Source organism: Colias croceus, chromosome 3 (genome assembly GCF_905220415.1).
Source record: "Colias croceus chromosome 3, ilColCroc2.1".
NCBI classification, from domain to species: domain Eukaryota; kingdom Metazoa; phylum Arthropoda; class Insecta; order Lepidoptera; family Pieridae; genus Colias; species Colias croceus.
Genome location: NC_059539.1, coordinates 10014875 through 10035756, shown reverse-complemented (window position 1 = coordinate 10035756; position 20882 = coordinate 10014875). Strand labels below are relative to the sequence as shown.

Here is a 20882-nt window from a genome sequence, read left to right as displayed (position 1 = left end):
ATTCCAAGAGAAATTGTTATGGCGAAAAATGTTAATGATTTAGAAAAGTTTATTACTTTAGATAGTAAAAGTTTTGATGGAATAGTGTACTTTGTAATAGAAACACCGTTAGTTAAGAGTATTGTATTTAAGACAAGAAAAATTGTACCCATTATCCAATATAACTTATCCTGTTCCTATCCTATTATGCGAAAGCTTACAATGAAGAAGAAACGTATGAAGCTGAAGATTGTATTGAAATAAATCAATTAATTTGTTAAGGAAATATATTGCAGAAGTACACTTCTGAGTCTGAAATATTGAATACAATGAATAGTAAAAAATGTCAAATGGCAGCAATAAAGTATCCTATGGAAGAAATTTTGTAAATATCCCCAAATGCGATATAATCATCAAAAAACTTTATGTACAAAAAGAAAATTGTGAAATAAATGTTTCAGGAAAATCGTTATTTCACACGAGGTCTAGGGAACCAACTGATTACACAAACATACAGAAGCCCACTTAATTCTAAAATAAAAAGAAGATAAGCACAGTGGCAAAGTTGAAACCTAAGGAAGATTTGACTTCCAATTAATTTTGTATGATTACACATTGGACTTCCAAGAAAGAATGTATTGATATTATCAATAAGCCCATTCAGTGGACAATAGGTAATTCTGGAGAATAAAGGAGCAATTTAAATGATGGAGCTATCTAAGGATCGTCGTAGTGATAAATATTTCAATATTAGCTGAACAGAAGAGGATCGAACATTCTTACAAAAGCTCTTTATAGTTAAGATCGTAGATTAAGTAAAAATTGTAATTTGTTTGTTTAAATAAATATGTTTGAACGAAAATAGTGAGATAAATTTTTACTAAGGCCCCATAGTCGAAATCGCCCAGTTCACCTTACAGATTTATTTAAGTATCATTAGAAATATTATTATTGAAGTAAAACTTCTTTAGACGCTTTGAGAGTAAAATTTCAAGGTCGTGTCATGGATATACTGTCACGTCATGGAGTAAAGCGAAGATTTTGGTCTTTGAATCTTTGAATCTTGCCAAAAATGTTTCACTTCTGACACGTGTGCTCGGCACACCCTTTTTTATTTCAATTATTTTTGTTATTACTAAATACTGTTACAATTAATTAATTTCACTGGAAAGAACGATGGTTGGTATCGGTGTTCGAAGCTCTGCGCGCGGTACGGGCGATGGATTCGGGTGTATTTCAGCTGGCTGTTTAAAAAATAGTCTTAAAAATATATTTTTTGTAAAATACTCTTTTTCCTTAAATAATGCAAAATAAAATAATGAATGTGTCTAAAAAGTCTATCTTCTTTCTTAGTAATTTGGAATGTATGTACTATTCCTGATTTACGTAACATTAGCTTTATACTATAGTGTAATTATAATAAAAAAAAATGTATAAACTAGTAAAAATACTATTACACTGGTCTCTTGAACTACGACATATCTCAGAAAATCTAAAAAAAATAGTTTATTTCTCACCTTATCTTCAGACACCATAGACAACTTCCTCTTAGACTGTGCACTAGCCGACCTGTTCCTTTTGTCCACAGTCAAGCTATCATTACTACTGCCACTCCTTCTCCTCCTAGCTCCTTCATCTCTATGTTTAGACATTTTATGTTTAGCCTGCCTTGCTGCATTTTCCCGAATTATTTGGTCGGCTCTACGACGGAGGATTTTAGCCGCTTCTTTATGGTAATCTAATGCTGTGTCTAGGTCGCTACGGGATAGGGCGAAGAGAGTGGAGTAACCACGAGATCTAGTTCGAAATGAGGAGAAAATTTCATGAGAATATAGTACAGTTTTGATTTTAAAACGCATATTAAATATTTTCAGGACAATTTTCACACACGGATAGATCTGATCCCATACTAAGCTTTCGCTTGTGTTATGGAAACCAGATGGCTGATAAACATACATACATATATAAATTTAAATAAATATTTGCCCCGGGTGGGAATCGAACCCACGACCTCTGACTTGGAAGGCAGGGCCACTACCAACCAACACGAGGTTTCCATAACGCAAGCGCAATCATATAGTGTGGGATCAGATCGTCCGTGTGTGAAAATTGTACTGAAACATTTATTTATAACTACGGAAGGAACTATATCTTACCGTACTGTAGCAGTGCGTCTCCTTAGACCATCTATACCGAGAAGACTGATTTCGCCAAAGACAGAACCTTCACCAAGAGTTACTAAAACCTCTTTTTCGTCAGGGGACATTACCTGCGAGTGATTTGAAAGTTGTATAAAATAATGTTATATAAGTATGTAAGTTAAGTTATTTAAAATGGCCAGGCACTGCGAATACAGATCAAATTATTGCAATTTGATTGTGATTGCTATAGAAATAACACCTACTTATTATGAACATACACTTTTGTCTAAAGCCTATTATGTTAGTTTTTACCATAAAATTCTGATAAGCATAGAATCCAAAACATTTAATTATTATTTTAAGTACAAAACAGCACGCGGAGCAGCAAGGTGTAATGAAATTGTTACTGATTGACAAGCTAAGCAGAACACATACAGTAACTGTGAAGCCTATCAACACAACTAGAAGCTGTGGAACCATCCTAACCACCCCCTCACCAGGCACTTCAAGATATACATATTAGCCAGCCCAGATCTCCCGGTAGCATATCTATGATAACCGATCGCAGCTGCAGTACCAAATCACGCAGCAGCAATTTGCAATAGCATTCAAACTGACAGACAAGCTAAGCAGAACACATCCAGAAGCTGTGAAACCTATCAACCACCCCTCACCAGACACTCGCCAGTCTTCACGATGTACATCTCGTGGCCCACGTCCCCGCGGCGCACGACCAGATCTCCCGGTAACACGGACACTGGTCGTAGTTGGAGCACCAGGTCACGGAGGAGTGAGGTCGAACAGTCCCGGAATAGTTGGACCTGAGTGAATTTTGCTTGAAGTTCTTAAGAGGAAATGCGGTTGGCATTTTCTCTATATTAACGCGATTGCTCGATGGATATGACCAAATCGGTATTTTCTCCATACAATTTCGCGATGGATATTAATTAAAAGGCATTTATTATTGACTGACGAATAATTAACAATTTTATAACAAAAAAGGATAAAAGAAAAATATTTTCAATCAAATGTTTTAATAGATGACACATAAGTATTTTAAAGAATAAAAAAATATCGATCACCAGGCGGGATTCGAACTCGCATCTTTTTACCTAGCCTCAGCCACGCGGTATGGCGAAAAGATACAAGATGTAAAATAATTGAAACCTGTAAAATAAAAATGTAAAATAATATAAACAACGATAAACAATCATTCAAATAATGAATTTTTAAACATCTCAATAGATGGCGTGGGCGTGGAATAAGTTCGATTGCTCTGGAGGGATCACGGATGGCCGAGTGGCTTGGCGTCGCGTCGGCCCGGCGTGGCTAAAGACGCATTAAAAAAAACTCGTCAGGGTAAATAATCTGACGTGTATAAGGATTTCCATTTGTATACAAAAATTTTACACACCATTTAAATTATGTATTAATTCTTACCTTACTTAACGTGGACATATGCACTTCCAAAGCTACATCGCGCTTCATATTATATGGCAAAGAATTAAGAATTTTTGCTTCATCTGAAAAAAATCGTCATCATCATCATAAACTGAAAGTTATAATGCCCCTATGTAGATATTCAAGACAATATTTATTAGAACATGGATTATTATTAGTGAAAAAGCAAAAGCCAAACTAAATTTATTTTGACTCGCACTTACTAGCTAAAAATATTTTTTTATAAAGGCTATGGAGAAAGAAATGTGAAACAACGAGCTAAATATTCAGAGAAATAATATGTCACATACTATTTCTTTCACACGTTCTTACCAAAACAGCGTTGCTGGCTCCAAGTGTAGTTGAACCAGCAGGTAACTCGTCTTTGGAGGTTAATGGGCATATTTAATCGACGTAAGTATCGGATACAGCCGTCCACTTTCTTGCGGTATTCTGCCTGTTTGTTTAATAGAATAGAACGAAACGAAAAAATTATTAGGTAATACTGTCGTACATAAATATAAACTTGATTTTTTGAGTTGACTAGAGAGAATCAGACAGCACAAATCAATATAAATAGATTGTGAGGTGCTAAACCAGGGGGTCTTCGAGAAGTATACTGATAAAAGAACAAGAGGCGGAAAATTTTCAAAATAGATATTATTTTCGTTTAATTCCACGGGCTTTAAAGATGAATATAATTTAGGTCAAAAATTATAACAGATATTTAATAAAAGAACCATTAGACTTACTCTCTGTCGAGTAGCCGTAGCAATGATATCTCGTATTTGCCCAATGAGCAAAGCGAACACGAAGACGCCCATGAGCCAAGCGGCCGTCATGTATAAGTACTCAAATGTATTCCCTGGTTTTGGATTTTTACCTACAAATCAAAAGTTAAAGTTATAGTTAAAAAGTTAACAAATACTTGCTAACATCACAGACAATATAATAGTATACTACTTCTAATAGTTTTATTATAAATGCGAAAGTGTCTATGTTTGTTTTTCTTTTCCGGCATAACGGATCGATTTTATAGTAAGATTTTAGTGTAGTAGTTTTCTACACTAAATTATCGCAGTAAACATCTCTGATCTCATTCCCATTGGAAAATCCATTATGATACGCACTTGAATCATTCCCAAATTTATAAATTCCGATAGATGGCGCTTTATTTAAAATGTGACACGTCTAACTGTTAATTTTCTTTTTCCCTGTAAACGAAACCGCAGCGAACAGCTAGTTAATTACATACGTTAAAGATAACTCACCAATAGACGTAGCAGTTTTGGTAGCGAAGTAGAAGCATCGTATGTACGCGTTTCCAACATTGTCATATACCCAGCTATTAGAGCCGAGACCTATGTAATCGCTCATGGCGTAGTATGCGCAAGCATTTAGGTGGATCAAGTAAAATATGTAAAAAAGGGTCTTGCCGATCCGCACCTAGAAACAATTTTGAACAAATATAATGCGGTATAAATTAAATTAAAGTACAATAAACAACTAAGTAGTCCATTGAAAAATTACATTTGGGGTTGCATTTTTAGAGGACGCAATTTTATTTTTATAATGTTATACTGACCCCCCCCCCCCTACACATGAAAATAATAAAATTGCGTCCACTAAAAAACGCAAGGTTAAGTCTAAAAAATGTAGGTAACATTTCAATGGACTAAAAACTCTCGAACGAAAACTTGTCCGAAGAAGACACTACCAACACGTGCATTCGTGATACGTTTTCTAATGAGGGTATATTATAAATAGACTTTGAAGCTATGATTGCTATGAAATAAGGTGTTTATTTGAAATTAAAGAAGAAATTGTGAGTCCAGTAACTATTTATTATATCTAGTATTTCAATGGTGATGTGGTGATAGGTCACTGGTCAATCAATATTATGGAGTATAGCCTACAAGATGATAAGCAGCATAAGGCGTAATGAAACATTTAAGATTTTTTAAAATATTGCGGAACATAGTCATGACAATACGAACCACGTATGGAGAAGAGAGCACTCGGTCCATTGCCTGGTGAAATTCCCAAAACGTCTGTAATTTAAGTACCCTCGGGAATCGCAGTATCACCATACTTGTTCCGAAGTAAAAGTAAAAAATATCCAATGGCAGAAGGGAGATTACATCAAACTGTAAACAATTTATTTGATTAATCATTATTTTCACAATATTCAAGAATGAAATAATCTTCCAACAATTGTTTACCTTATACTGGGTTTTCCTCTTATAATTCTTTCTAGTTTCCGTCTGATCAGTGACCCAGAAACCTTCGCTCAAGAACATTAGTCTCGGTTTGACGAAAACAACATCAAGGATATAGATAATATCGGAGAAATAATCAGCGGTCATCCAAAAGGGGAGGTTTTCTGGGGTTTGGTACGGGAAAGTAGCGCGGAGGGCTACTGCCCAAGCGTTGTAGCTATAGCAGAATGTTACTAGGAATAGCCAGGTTATGTACACTCGACCTGGGAATGGAAAATTCATAGTAAACACAAATGATTTAAGTATTTTTCAATATGGAGTTAATCTTTTCAATGAGATGACAAATTTAAAATCTAGATACCACTAGTTCGAATTCTAACACAGGTTTTGTTTTATCTAGGTGTGATAACGAATTAATGGAATATTTATATTTTTAATATTTATTGTAAGAACTATACGAAGTCAAGTTACAATATATTACAGATATCAAGCTTATTGAGCATTAATTCGAAAGGGAAGTCTAATTGATATCCAACTGAGATCGTTATTAGATAGCCAATAAAACTTTAAATGATCCATATTTTATACACAATATGTGGATTCTGTCGTCTTTAAAAATATCTCACTTATAAATGAAATGAAATAAATTATGGAATTACCTTGAGGATCAATCGGCACGTACGGGTCAAATAATGGTGGCAATTTGAAGCTTCTGCATTTTTTATCTTTCCATGTTATAGATGGCACTGGACTTTGTGGTGATTCAATAGCTTCTATCTTATCTTCTGAATGCCTACAATGAAATTTGTGAAAGATATTATTCTAAGGATCATTTTATTTTAAACTAGGTATCTGAAGCATGAAATATATAGAACTATTTCCTTACAAAAACCTAAGACCTTATTATAAGTATTTATAAATGATTGTGGGTATATTAACCTTTTAGAAACTTTACGCCTTTCGAAGTGCGACAGTTCTGTCGATGTTTCTTTCTCTTCATCCTTAGTCTTATTTTTAGGACTTTCGAATAACCGCACACGTTTTTCTATAACAAATATCGATCTGGAATAAAAGGTTCTTTGTTAAGTTGTTTTTAATAAATTAAACGATAGAATGTTATAATGGTTTTATTTAGGTATACACCTACCCTTTATTCTTCACGACTTCTTCATCACGGACAATAGAATTTGGATCAATGTTAGATGGTGTCTTCGTCAATCTGAATGATAATAACAAAATAAAAACAACTGTAAGAATATTGATCAAAATCAGGTAAAGTTCAAAAATATATTAGGGTTTGTTTTACATTGTGCGTATAGGTGTGCAATCTGGAGTTCCCCATGATCCTCGAGAAACTTTGGCTACAGGGGCACTGACAGTTTCAGCTTTAGATGACGACGGGTACACTGTGTGCTGAAAAGAAATTTAATCATGAAATATTACGCAAATTTATTTTTATCACAATATATAGAAATAGCAACACACTGTTTAGTGGTTCTTCTTATGTCTTACAAAGTTTTCACGCAGGTCTGTTATTTTATTTTTTCAATAATTTTATAGCTTTGTGTTTGTTTAATTCAATGCCTCTAGGAATGCTATAAAGCTATACACGAACACGATACACTATATACAAGTATCAACCGTGAAAATTCAAGGAGTGGACATCGTTTGTCAGTTTATGACTTCTATAAAAATGAACATAAACCAAGCTTGGTCGTTCGGATCCCTTGCGAAATTGGGCTGTGTTTAATGGCGAGTCTTGAAATATAGTCTGACATTTTTGTTCTATATCCTTATCATTAAATATATATTCCAGATCAAATCAAATTACTTAAAAATAAAATATAAGAAGATAAAAAATAAAAAATAAATCTTATTTCTACTCAGGACATTGCGTGAATATAGAGCAAAGTGGAGATTCGCTAGAGTCAATTGCAAATGGTAAATGCTTATAGTTTTCTTTTCACTTTCACTCTTCAGATTGTCGGTTTACGGTTAGATAGTTACGTAAAAATGAACAAAAACAAAAAATAGCATGATTTGCATTAAATGTTTAATTTTGTGTTTTGCAAATATCTACATTGATTCATATAAAAATATGTGATGATATAAAAAAAATGTGATGTCGATAGCGCGTTTACAAAACCTATTACATCCGTATATAGAAAGCCATTATCAATTTAATTTCCCCACAATATTATTCATAGCTGGTGTTGGGATTGTTTTCATTCCTCAATAGGAGAGCACTCTTCATATTCAAATCACATCGCGATGGAGGCTAATGGGAAGGCCTTGTTCGCATTACTCAATATAATATTCTGATTGAGATGAATTTAAATATTCAAAAGTATTCTGGAATATTTAGTCTTATTATTTTTATATTTTCAAATCATCGTCGTAATAATTATTGTTATGAAATTGATATGAACTGAAAATGTTTAACTAGTCCTATCCATATAAGTATCCTACTAATATTACGTAAGAGAGTAACTTGAATTAACACATAGGTTTTATCCCGGAAATCCCATGGAAACGAACTGTGCGGGTTTTTCTTTTAAAAACGCAGGCGAAGCTGCGGGCGGAAAGCTAGTCCTATGATCTATCCTACTAATATTATAAATGCGAAAGTTTGTGAGGATGGATGTGTATGTGTATGTTTGTTAGGTACTCTTAACTCTTTCACGCAAATACTACCTACAGAACCGATTACAATGAAATTTAGCATATTATCATATATGATAGGTTTTATCCCGGAAATGCCACGGGAACGGGAACCATGCGGGAGTTTATTTGAAAACGGGGGCGGAAAACTAGTAATATATATATGTGAAAATACCTATGTCTGTCTATCTGTTACACTTTCACGGCATATCCTCAGCACCGAATTGGAGACATTTTTGACATCTGAGAATGGGATTATGTAAGTTTTTGCCCGCAGATAATTATTATTGTAGATAAATTTATAAACTACACTGAAATAATTTTTCAATCGGACCAGTAGTTCCTGAGATTAGTGCGTTCAAACAAACGTTTGAAAAAACAAACAAACAAACCCTTCAGCAATATTAGTATAGGTTCTGATTAATATTTATCAATTATCTATGGTCGCGCCAATATAAAAAAATATAAGTAAATATATTCTCGATATAAAGTGGACTGTATTTAGATCAACGTGGTGTTAGCAAAGAGGGGAAAGACGGGAACACACGGCACATACCTCGTCGGAGGGAGTAGCGTCCAGAACACACGCCGCGCCACGCGGTCAGGGTCCTCCAGCTCGCGGCGGGGAAGAACGGGTCCAGTCCAACACTCCACACAAACACACACGCGGCGGTGAGCGCGACCAAGGGCCGGGGCACGGGATGCCCCGGGGGTGTTACAAAAGCACAATGCCTGATGATCTAGAGAGCCTCGTGGAAGCTCTCCGGCGGTGAGTCCCGATCCTCGCTAAAGATCGGAGAGAACTACTGGCTGTCGTTCGTGACATAGGTAGGTCACGTGACGAGCGCTAAATAGCGCGTGATGATTGGTTGTGCTCGTATGTAGGGAAGGATGAAGGAGTACACCACAAATAATAAACATTTAATTTCTACATTTACTATTTTAATTATATTGGCGTTACCATATCCACCCGCCCTAAATGGGTCACCATTTAAAACCAATCATAAGATACAGCGAAAAACTATGACTCTAGGATCACATAATGCGCGCGGGTTTATAAAGTCCTAAGAGCCACGGCGGTAATATAAATAAAAAATTCTATGGCTCTAGGAGCGCAAAATGCGAGCGGGATAATAAAAAATCCTAAAAGTCACGGCGGAAAATAATATAACTAACAAATTCTATGACTCTAGGATCGCGTAAAGCGAGCGGGGTAGGTATAAAGGATTCCTAAAGTCACGGCGGAAAATATAACTAACAAATTCTATGACTCTAGGATCGCGTAATGCGAGCGGGTATAAAAAATTCCTAAAGTCACGGCGGTATTTATAACTAAGAAATTATATCGAAAGCGGTGCAAAAACTTAAAATTTAACTTAACTAACTGCGGTAATACATTAATGCGATATAACTATTGTCTTGGAAGCGGACATAAACGAACGACCGGGCGAAGGTAAGTTCCCTTGGCGGTTCTAACTGTACAAACGCGCGCGACGTCGTCCTTTGAAGGATGTACTTTCTCTACGACGGCTAAAGGCCAGGTTAGGGGCGGTGCATTATCATTTATCACAACCACGACCGTTCCAGGAGTAATAGGTGTGGAAGGCGTATTCCATTTCTGCCTAACCTGCAGACCGTGTAAGTATTCCATTCTCCAACGTTTCCAAAACGACTGGACTAACTTGTCCAGTAGCGAATGCCTATCAAGCAAACTGACGTGATCAGATTTGACTTGCGGCGCGGGTAATGCTAATAAGAGCGCGGTAATTAAAATAACACGAAACAAATTCGTTATAATATTATACATATATTTAATATGATAATAATCAATGATCATAATAATTATGTGATCATTGTGCGGTAATATCGCTGGATGCTTATGTGCATATTCCAGGGCGGTATCGCTTAGACGTCCGACGAGGATTAGTCTGTCGCGAGTAAAAGGCTTCAAGTGATTGAAAGCCTGCAAATAAAATTTATAATAGAGTATATTAGAATACTCCTCTGCAAAATATTTATTTTGCAGGGCGGGAATAATTTTATTTACAGCGAAATTAGGTTCCTCTACGGTCATCATAACACCGCGGCGGGATAATAATATAAGGAACCTATAAATATAAAATACACGACGCGACGAGACGCGAAGGGCGGTATCGTATAAAGCGCAATGCTTTATAGGCGAGCACACAGTGTGCGTGCATAATTTTCGTTCGGGAATGTCTGCAATAGACTCACCATCGAGACTCTTAAGAGGCCATCCGGATGGGTCCGAACGAGCCCACTGGGGTCCTTGGAACCACAGAGGGTGCGAGACGAGATTTTGTGGCGTAATGCCACGCGAAAGAATGTCAGCGGGATTTTCAATACCAGAAACATGGTAGAAATTATCTGATGGGATGTTATACACGACTGTGGGAGCAACGAAGCCCATCATGTCCCACAGACGGGCGGTAATTGACAAGATGGAGCGCTTAGTGCACATCACATCTGCGGGTGCGGTAATTTTAAAATAAAAACAATCATCAACAGTAGACCAATGCAGACCAAGTAATTTATGTTGCACGGTCTTATCAAACTCTACCGCGGAGGGTAAAAGTTTGTGCGAAGCGGGAAGATTATCTAACACATTTTTACTATTACTATTCCATTTAACTAGATCCCACTGAGCTCCCTTAAACAAATCGATGAGCTGCTGCGACGCGGAAACTGCTTCACATTCCGTGGGAATAGAGAAGGCGATATCATCCATATACAACGAGGAAGACGCAATGCTACTCGCGAGCGGATATTTCGCGCCGTCATCTTCTACGAGCTGTCTTACCGTGCGCAGTGCATGATAAGGACTAGACTTGATGCCGAAGCAAACTCGATTAAATTGATAAAGAAGTAGCGGATCCTGCGGGCTGAAACGATATAAAAAACATTGAAAACGACGATCAAACTCACGCACGAATATCTGCAGAAATTGTTGGCGGCAATCGGCGGTCATGGCAATCGCGTGGAGACGAAAACCTAAAATTATTGTAAACAAATTGCCTTGTAAATTCGGCCCAACATGCAGAAGGTCATTCAATGAACGCTGGCTTCCAGAAGTTGGCATGCTAGCATCTAAAACCATGCGCAGCTTAGTCGACGATTTATCCTCGCGCAGAACAGCGTGATGCGGTATAATATAAATAGGTGTAGGGTCACGCGGATCATACGGAGGCGCGGGTGAAATATAATTCTTCGTTAGATAATCTTTTATGACGTCATCATATGCCAACCTTAATTTAGGTGAAGCCTGTAGCTTTCTTTCGAGGCACATGAAACGCTTGCGGGCAATATTAAATGAGTCACCGAGAGTGTAGAAATCATCCTTAAATGGAAGCGAAACAATATATCTGCCACTCACGGGGTCGCGGGTTGTAGTTAATTTATAATATTCTTCACATTCAACATCATCGGGATGTTGAACGGGCGGTGCGGTAGGAAGCTCCTCGAGCTCCCAGAAACGCCTGACTAATGAGTCAATAGCGGCGGTCTCTTGAACGTGACAACACGTCAAGGGCGGTTTATGTATGTTAGGTATGGTGGGTACTGAACCCATTATTACATAGCCTAACACCGTGCGCAATGCAGCGGGCGCCGACGAGTCACGAGATGCATGAACTACGTCGGGGAGAAGCAGATGAGGGAACAGAGAAGCACCGATTAATAAATCGATTTTATTTGGCGTGCCAAAACTCTCATCTGCGAGCGGTAAATGCGAAATATGCGATAAGACAGAAGTGTCTATAACAGCGGTAGGTAATAAATCCGTAACATGATCAACAACTAGCGGTGAAATATTAAAAGATATGTTGTTGTCAAGACGCGAATAAAATTTTATATTTACGGAATTACTATTTATAATTTTTTCTGAACCACCGAACCCCTTAATAATAGTACGTTCGGTTTTCTGCGGTTTAATACCTAAGCGTTCACAACATTCATTCGTAATGAAGTGACTTTGCGAAGCGGAATCTAAAAGCGCGCGAATAATAAGCCGTTCACCTTTACAATTATAAGCTACGACTTCAGCGGTTGATAATAAAATAGTACATTGTTTATTCACGGGCGCGTTGCATTGAAATGCGTTATCAGTATCAGCTGTATAGCTAGCGGTAAATAGCGCTACGTCAGAGCGGACGCACTCGCCCGACGGCGGCGACGGCGCAGGCAACGGCGGTGTGCTGCGCGGCGGGGGGTGAGACGCAGGCGCGGGTATGGAAGATTCGCGTTTCAAATGTAACATTGTATGATGTTTTAATTTACAAATGCGACAATTAGAATACGACGAGCAACTAGAAACTCGATGTTTTATACTGAGACAATTTATACACGCGTTTCTATCCTTTACGTATTTCAAACGTTCCTGCGGACTCATTTTATGAAAACTCGAACATTTATATAAATGTTGATGCGTAATATTTTTACAAAGACAACTATAAGCGGAATCAGCGGTTGTTACGTAAGACTGATACTTAGGCGGAGCGGACGAATTATTATTTGAACTGCGGTTATAATTATTCTTTCGAGGCGGTTTATTTATTCCCGAATTTGTGGAAGGATGAATGCGTTCTAATACCTTCGCACGAGTTTGAATAAATTGAACTAAGTTATCAAAAGTAGGCATTTCACTACCAAACTCAGTCTCGAAAGCGCGAACAGTATCTGAGTCTAACTTCTTCAGCGCGATATGAACAATCATTAAATCTGTAATATTATCTAACTTTATATTTTGTAAGGCGCGCACTGCGCTAATAAAGTTATCTGTAAATAAATCAAAGTTTGTTGCGGACGCACAATACAATGGTTTAAAATCAAACATTTGATTTAAATACGCGGAAACTAACATACGTTTATCATCATATTTATCTTTTAAAGTTTGTAAAATTAAATTATAATTTTCAGCGGAGGGGGTTATACCAGCTATAACAGTTGTGGCCTTCCCCGTTAATTTACCTAGTAAATAATATAAACGCTCGGCATCTGTAAGGCCAGGATTGTTATGAACAACTGATTCAAAATTCGAAAGAAACAGCGGAAATGAGCGAATATCACCCGAAAATGGTACTAATTCGATAGGCGGTAATTTAGGCCTATTTTTATGCAAATTATTAATACCTCCGTGTGACGGACTTGGTTGCGAATATTGAGATTTAATTCTTATAACTCTGCTATATAAAGACTCGAATGCAACGAGGCTTTTATAATCAGGTTTCGCGGTAGGTGTTAACGATAATAAGCGAGTATTGTATTCGTCTAAACATTTTTCAAATCTTTCACGTAGTGATTCTATCTGCGCGGACTCGTCAAGGAAACTTTCCATAAGCGAGGCGTTGTTATGAACGTTTAAAGACAAATCATACATTTGTTGCACCATTTCGAATATAACTTCGCTTTTAGCTAATAACATGGATAACTGCGAATCATTTATATCTTCCGAATCATTAACATCCGAAGCGTCACTATCAGGTAACTTAGTCATTTTCTTAGGCGGCATTTTTAATAACAAAAGTATATATTCAAACAGAGAATGTTACAATTAAAGTTACAATAACAAGTAATACGACCAAATAAAGTAGGTCAGTGACGCAAGCGTAATAAGAACCGAGTATGCACTATGCAATTACAATATGGTCGGATTATAACAGCGGATCGCGGAATGTAGGTACTCGATAAATTTCGAGTGCGGGTAGACCGTAGATAAATATGATGTAATATGTTCGATTTATAATGATTTTAGCGTTATAACTGCGGATAAACGATATGAATATAGTTTTAATTAACTATTTTAATAATAATATACGCGTAACTTATTGTCACGGGCGGAATAAAATATATTTTAAGCGGAAAATAATAGATGACGCAATGTCGATCTATGCGGTTATAGTTATTTCACAATGAATGTACTATTAAATCACTTATTAGGGCCTACGATGAGTATCCTAATAAGGGCGGGTTTAAAATATATTTTATATGAATAGTAGTAGAAGACGCATTGTCGTTCTACGCGGTATTTTAAATAGTATTTCGCATTGAAGATACTACTAATACGCTTATTAGGGCCTACACAATGAGTATCCTAATAAGGGCGGTGGAATCATCAGGTTTTATCCAGATAGTAATGGACCACTCAATGGTTCTTATCCGGATCGAAGGTACCAATCAATGGTCGCGCCAATATAAAAAATATACGCAAATATATTCTCGATATAAAGTGGATTGTATTTTGATCAACGTGGTGTTAGCAAAGAGGGGAAAGACGGGAACACACGGCACATACCTCGTCGGAGGGAGTAGCGTCCAGAACACACGCCGCTGCCACGCGGTCAGGGTCCTCCAGCTCGCGGCGGGGAAGAACGGGTCCAGTCCAACACTCCACACAAACACACACGCGGCGGTGAGCGCGACCAAGGGCCGGGGCACGGGATACCCCGGTGGTGTTACAAAAGCACAATGCCTGATGATCTAGAGAGCCTCGTGGAAGCTCTCCGGCGGTGAGTCCCGATCCTCGCGAAAGATCGGAGAGAACTACTGGCTGTCGTTCGTGACATAGGTAGGTCACGTGACGAGCGCTAAATAGCGCGCGATGATTGGTTGTGCTCGTATGTAGGGAAGGATGAAGGAATACACCACAAATAATAAACATTTAATTTCTACATTTACTATTTTAATTATATTGGCGTTACCAATTTCCAAGTAATAACCCATTATGTATTTCCGATACTAAGGTGTGACAACAAAAAAAATAAACGTATTAAAATGAATGAAATGATAACCAATATCATCATATTAATTTCTCAGGTGCTAATCAAACAGAACAAACAAATTGTAACACTGGTGGGCGTTCCCAATTACTTACTTATCAGCTTAATAGATAGAACAACATGGGTTTAAGTTTATTTACATAGGCTTTTACATCCTGGGTGCATTATTTTTTTAAATACCTTTAGGTACAATAATTTTAATAGGTTTAATCAATAACTATAAACTAAGCAGGTAGTTAATAGAATATATTTTTGACAATTAATTAAAATAAAGTAGTTAGGTAGGTTTAGTAGTTAGGTATTTTCTATGTGAAACTGCTGGGAATTATGAAAACTATTATTAGGTATTTAATAATTGATAAAACCTGATTATACCTTATACCTATCATCCAAAATAAAATAATCAAAGATTGTTAACTATGTTAAACTATCTAAAAGTCTATTTTCAAGTGAAAATTTATTAAAGTTTGACTGGCTTTGAAATTTTAATAAAATAATGATCTAAGTTACAGTCTGTAACATCTGTTTTTGTACTTTATTTAAACATTTAGGTGGGTACCTACTTAGCGTGTTTCGGAGCCATTGAGCTAAAAGCTCTTAAGTTAAAAGCCTCTAATTATTGTACCTACTACTTAAAATCTAATTAACAATTAGGTACCTATGTTCCTTCATTTAGAAGTCGGTAAATAATTTATTTGTTTACATTTAATCAACTTTTCAACTCGGATTTTATATAGATAGGTAACATTGAATATATTATTACATACCTATGTAGTGACTAGTGTACAGTCTACCTACCAATAAACCAATTTGATTTTCTTCGAAGCTTCATATCTAGGTACATAAAACAAATTGAAATCGATAGAAATAATGATTAACTAAACATGGCACTTAAATAAACACTTACAAAAATAACTGCATATTTTAAATATTTACCAAATCAATTTAATAATATTTGTGAATACTAACCACGTCCACTTTTATTTCCATTTCCATAATCCATTCATAACAATAACGAGTTAAGTGGATTTGAAAATAGAACGTAACTGAATTCGATTCAAAACCAGCCAGTAAGAAAAAATCGTAACGCGCGTAAACAGTGGCGCGTGTGGCGCGCAGGCTGTGTCCACAAGTTGACTGCTCGATAAAGAAAACTCAAGTGTGCTCTATGTTTTCCGCTGCCCTTAGAATGCCCGAATAGTTCAGCGATAAAAATTGTTTAAATGAAAATCCCTAGGATTTATTTCGATGCGTGAGAGATGCGTGAGAGAGGTATAAAAAAAATTGACACTTTTGTTTAAATAAAAAAAAAAAGTTACCGTATTTTCTTGTCAGGAAATTAAAATTATGGATAAACCTATACAGCTACCATTGCTATCAATATTCAACATTTTATGTAAAAAACTATAAATTGTGTTCAGTATTCGGGAAGGACCTCACTCCCACGGAAGAACGGCTTGAAAAGATATATTAGGTATATAAATGCTACTGTGATTCTAACGATGATTAGGGTGGCGGTAGTTCGTATCCTTTTCCATAAACATTTTTTTATTCCCCTCTTCAATCCTTTCTTCATAAATCCTACAAAGTTTTCAATAAATTTCCAGTGGCCGGCCTATTAAGCCTTTGCCTCTGCAAATGTTCATGGGCATTCTGGTCGCCTACCATCAACCACCAAGGTCCTTTGTCAACTTCACCATAAAAAAAAACTCTAAGATAAAAAAAAACACAATTTTAACATTACCCTCTTAATGAAAAATGAAAGACTGTTACGGTCTGTACCAGTACCTACGGAAATTAAAAAGATAAATCTCAACTTAATCGTACCTACTTTGATGGCAGATAAAACAGATAAAGTAGGTAATTGCATTGGCCTATTGTTCCATCTTTATCACCTAATAAAACGCAAATCAATACAGGTAACTGGTTAGGTAATAGAAAAGATTATATTTTAATTTATTGTAAGATGTTCTTTATATACCTAGGTAGGTACTTATGTATAGTATTTTATGAATTTATGGTAGTTATTTTAAGGTAGGTACAGATAACCGTAGATTTTAATAGAGTTGGATAAGATATTATTATACATTTTACAAAATAAAATTGGGACATTGAAAACTTGGTAGAAAATTCCTGTTCATGTTTGGAGATGGTTGATTCCTAACTCACATTTTTGATGTTTGCATCAATTGCAACGATTTACGTACTTACCTAATAGAAAAATATAAAAAAGTGAAATATAATGTACATAATATACCTAATAATATGTGGTGGAAGTGGATAAAATAGATAATTTACTAAGTACACAAAAATAAATATTTTATAAAATCAACTGCATTCTCGTCCATGCATAACATAAATTGCTTAATGAAAATGAAAAATTAATCCCCATCATTAGTCTAACTATCATAAATAATAAAAAGTATTTTTATTTATTAACTATAACAGCTTAAACAGTAAGACGTACCTTCCTATTCTTAATGCAAAAATAAACATTTTTTAACAAACTCACCCCTTTCAAGAATTTATTAAACACCATTTTCGTAACTTTCAATACATCACATTTATTTAATCATGAAACTTCAATGTACCTAGGTATAGTTATTTATTATAAAAACAAATAGAGAAATAGCGAAATCTGGAATTATCTGTTCAATCAGACTACACGTCATGTCCATTTGAAAATTTGTTGATGTCATTGATTTTATACTTGGCCTAAGTGAACAGCTCTTCTTTATACGTGAATACCATTACAAATAAGTACTCTACATTTTGGTCGGTTAATACAAATAGGGTGTTAACGGTGGGGTAAAGGTGAAAACTGTAAATAAACATTGGGATGGGGGCGGGGAACTTGAGTTCCGTCTTCTACGTATTTGACTATTTGAATACCACCTGCGCATACAATATACCTACCTTTAATTTTGTTCGCTTTATGTTCATAGGTATAGTATTATCGATATAATATTACCTATTTTGTCGCAATTTGGACGAATTAACCTGGAAATTAAGAGTAGCAGAAGAAACCATTAAAAATAATAGAAGGGCATTCAGACGTTTAAAAAACAACTTTTTCCGGTGATGTCGCACTTTCAAGTTCAACAGGGGGGCCATTCTAAATATTACTTGTAATTTAACACCTTGTAATTGGTTTTTCTTTCTTTGACCACATTTAGATTTAAATTTTTCGATTGAAGCCTTATGAATAATATACCTAATGAAATTTTCAGGGTAAACCTAAATATAGATAGAACACGTTTTTAAAAGCCAAACGGAAATCTTTTTTTATGTGATTTTATTTTTTTACGAGCCCTTGAAGTTGTGAACTTACTGCGTAATTTTATCTTTCTTGGTAGGTATTCAATTAATTTTTTTTATTCCATTCAAAGTAACTAAGTTCTGTTAAAATATTTCTCTGTTAGTCATTTTAACTTGTATTCAAAATATAATATATGTACAAATAAGTTAAAACTATAGGAAATATCAGGTAAAATGAAATCGGTCGCGGAAGAATTCTAATCAATACCCGCGGCCCCATCATTAAAGCGGCTCGACGGAACATAGTGGGGTTTTAGTCGGTAAGAATCCGACGTAATCCACGGCTCCTTCCCCGGGGGCCATGGGTATCTTTGGAAGATTTCCCCACTATAAATTTTTTTTTTTTTTTTTAGGTAAAATGAAATCCAGTCGGCAGTCCCAGTGGCTTAGTTTTATAGGTCTACTATAATAAATGAAATACTATACCTTCGTACAATAATAGTCCTAAGGGCTTTATAGCTTAGATATTAGCAATACATACTCTAAGCTTAATTATAGGTGAAAATAAGTGTTTATCCTAACCTATATTGTGTTGCTGAAAAATGTTTGAATACTGTTTTATTTCTTATAAACTTCCATCTGAAAATGAAGTTGTTACTGTTGAACGTGGTATGAAAACATTAGTCTTAATGCAAAGAGTTTTCAGATCTTCCCATTTATAGGAGAGCAGGCAATATTTTTTTTGTATTCATTATTGAGTTCTTTTGCTGTAGAAAAAAATAAACATAGCTCTAAGACTGAATATTATTTTTTATAAAATCTTAATAATATTGGTATATTTCGACAAGTTCAAACGCTCCATTTCTCGCGCGCTTGCGGCTTCAGGCATGACGTCATAGGGCACGTCCTCCCAGTTAAGTGCTGCCACTTTAGCTCTTTTCGTGCTAGATCTAGCCTTTTTCGGGAAATCAACCCGTTTTTAAACTCTTTAGCCCCAAAAAGGTAATCTAGCCCTATTTCGCATGGGTCAAAATTTACTGAAAATGAGGACGATTTTGTAATTTTTGCCATTTTACTATGCCAAAAGAGGTTTCTTTACGCGCTGAGCGTCAGATCTGTCATCTGTGGTTCGTTCTGATTGACCAATGAAGTTTAGTCAACCAATCAAAATGCTCAGATTCAGAGTATAATATTACAAAATTGTAATTGAACCGAAACAAATATCACTTTTAAGCGTTCTGGTGGTACTCGCGACTAAATTATTCGTGATTACACTGCTTTTATAAATTTTTAGCTCTTTTTATTTAGCCCTTTTCAGAGTGCCTTTTTAGAAAATCTAAGTGGCACCGTCAAGGCACCGTGCGTGGTACCTAAGTGGTAACACTGTCAGACGACAAACATTGTGACAAAACGTCAGTCTGTAGTCAGCTGTCAGTTTGTCATTTTATTGTTTGCCATTGTTTACATCGGTCATCGAGAATTACTTTGAAAATTATCAAGAAGTTTTAGTTTAAATATCGCTTAATAATCATGGAAAAAGAAAAAAAGACATTTTATAAATATTGCATGGTACCAATGTGTCCGAACACTATAAAAAGTACACCAGATAAAGTTTTTTTTGCTGTTCCAAGAGATGCAAACATACGTAAACAATGGTGTAAGGTTATGCGAAGGGATAATGTATCTCGAATATTTCGTCAACATTGTTGTAAAGATAATTTTAATGTAAGTTTACTATATTTGGACAAATAACATCGTGTAGTTTTATAGAAATCCGTAGGTTACAGAACTTTCTATAAGTCTATATCTTTATTTACGTATGTCATAATCTGTCATAACATCTTAGATTTTAGAAAATTCTTCATATAAGCTCTGCATGATGTTGGTTAGTAGTTTATTCTTAAGTCAAGAAATAATAATTAAAGATTATGCTATTATTTATTTTCATGTACAATACATCAGATTAAGGAAGAAATTGTCAGAACTGTGGGTCAGAACAAGTTAATGTTCTATGTGAATTTATGAAAGAACATCCAGAGCTAGAGCTAGATAGGGGCATTAACACTAACAAGTTATGGAGTGAATTAGCTAAAAATCTAAATGAAAGAAAGAAAGAAAGAAAGAAAAAATATATATTGCCACATGTTACACACACTTAACAACTACTTATATTACTAAAAAAAACATACACTAGTTACATGGCAATCGGGTCAGACTCTGCTCGTGCTGTCGGGCTTTAACACCTGAGCAGCGCTGATTTTCAGTCTGCCCGTAAGGTTTTATTTCTGAGCTAAATGCTATCAAAGGTGGAGCAGTTAAGGATAGGAAGGGATGGTCTCAGGTAATTCCTTACACTTAAAATATGGTATTCATTACTATGAGTGTCACCC

General features: G+C 35.8%; 2 protein-coding genes across 2 annotated transcripts; both read right to left on the bottom strand.

Annotated features, from left to right (window-relative positions):
- Window positions 1-1042: 1042 nt before the first annotated feature.
- Window positions 1043-6765, bottom strand: LOC123706204 (cyclic nucleotide-gated cation channel beta-3). The gene is made up of 12 exons (XM_045655374.1): window positions 6719-6765; window positions 6439-6572; window positions 5783-6042; window positions 5558-5707; window positions 4832-5006; window positions 4313-4443; window positions 3894-4017; window positions 3561-3643; window positions 2795-2941; window positions 2136-2248; window positions 1497-1776; window positions 1043-1223 (listed from the first exon to the last, which is right to left on the bottom strand). The coding sequence occupies exons 3-12, from the start codon at window positions 5924-5926 to the stop codon at window positions 1131-1133; spliced, it is 1440 nt and encodes a 479-aa protein (XP_045511330.1). The 5' UTR covers window positions 5927-6042; window positions 6439-6572; window positions 6719-6765; the 3' UTR covers window positions 1043-1130.
- On the bottom strand, window positions 6126-13262 carry LOC123706017. The gene is made up of 5 exons (XM_045655138.1): window positions 10300-13262; window positions 6927-6998; window positions 6719-6841; window positions 6439-6572; window positions 6126-6175 (listed from the first exon to the last, which is right to left on the bottom strand). The coding sequence occupies exons 1-5, from the start codon at window positions 13170-13172 to the stop codon at window positions 6126-6128; spliced, it is 3252 nt and encodes a 1083-aa protein (XP_045511094.1). The 5' UTR covers window positions 13173-13262.
- Between the last annotated feature and the right edge of the window lie 7620 nt (window positions 13263-20882).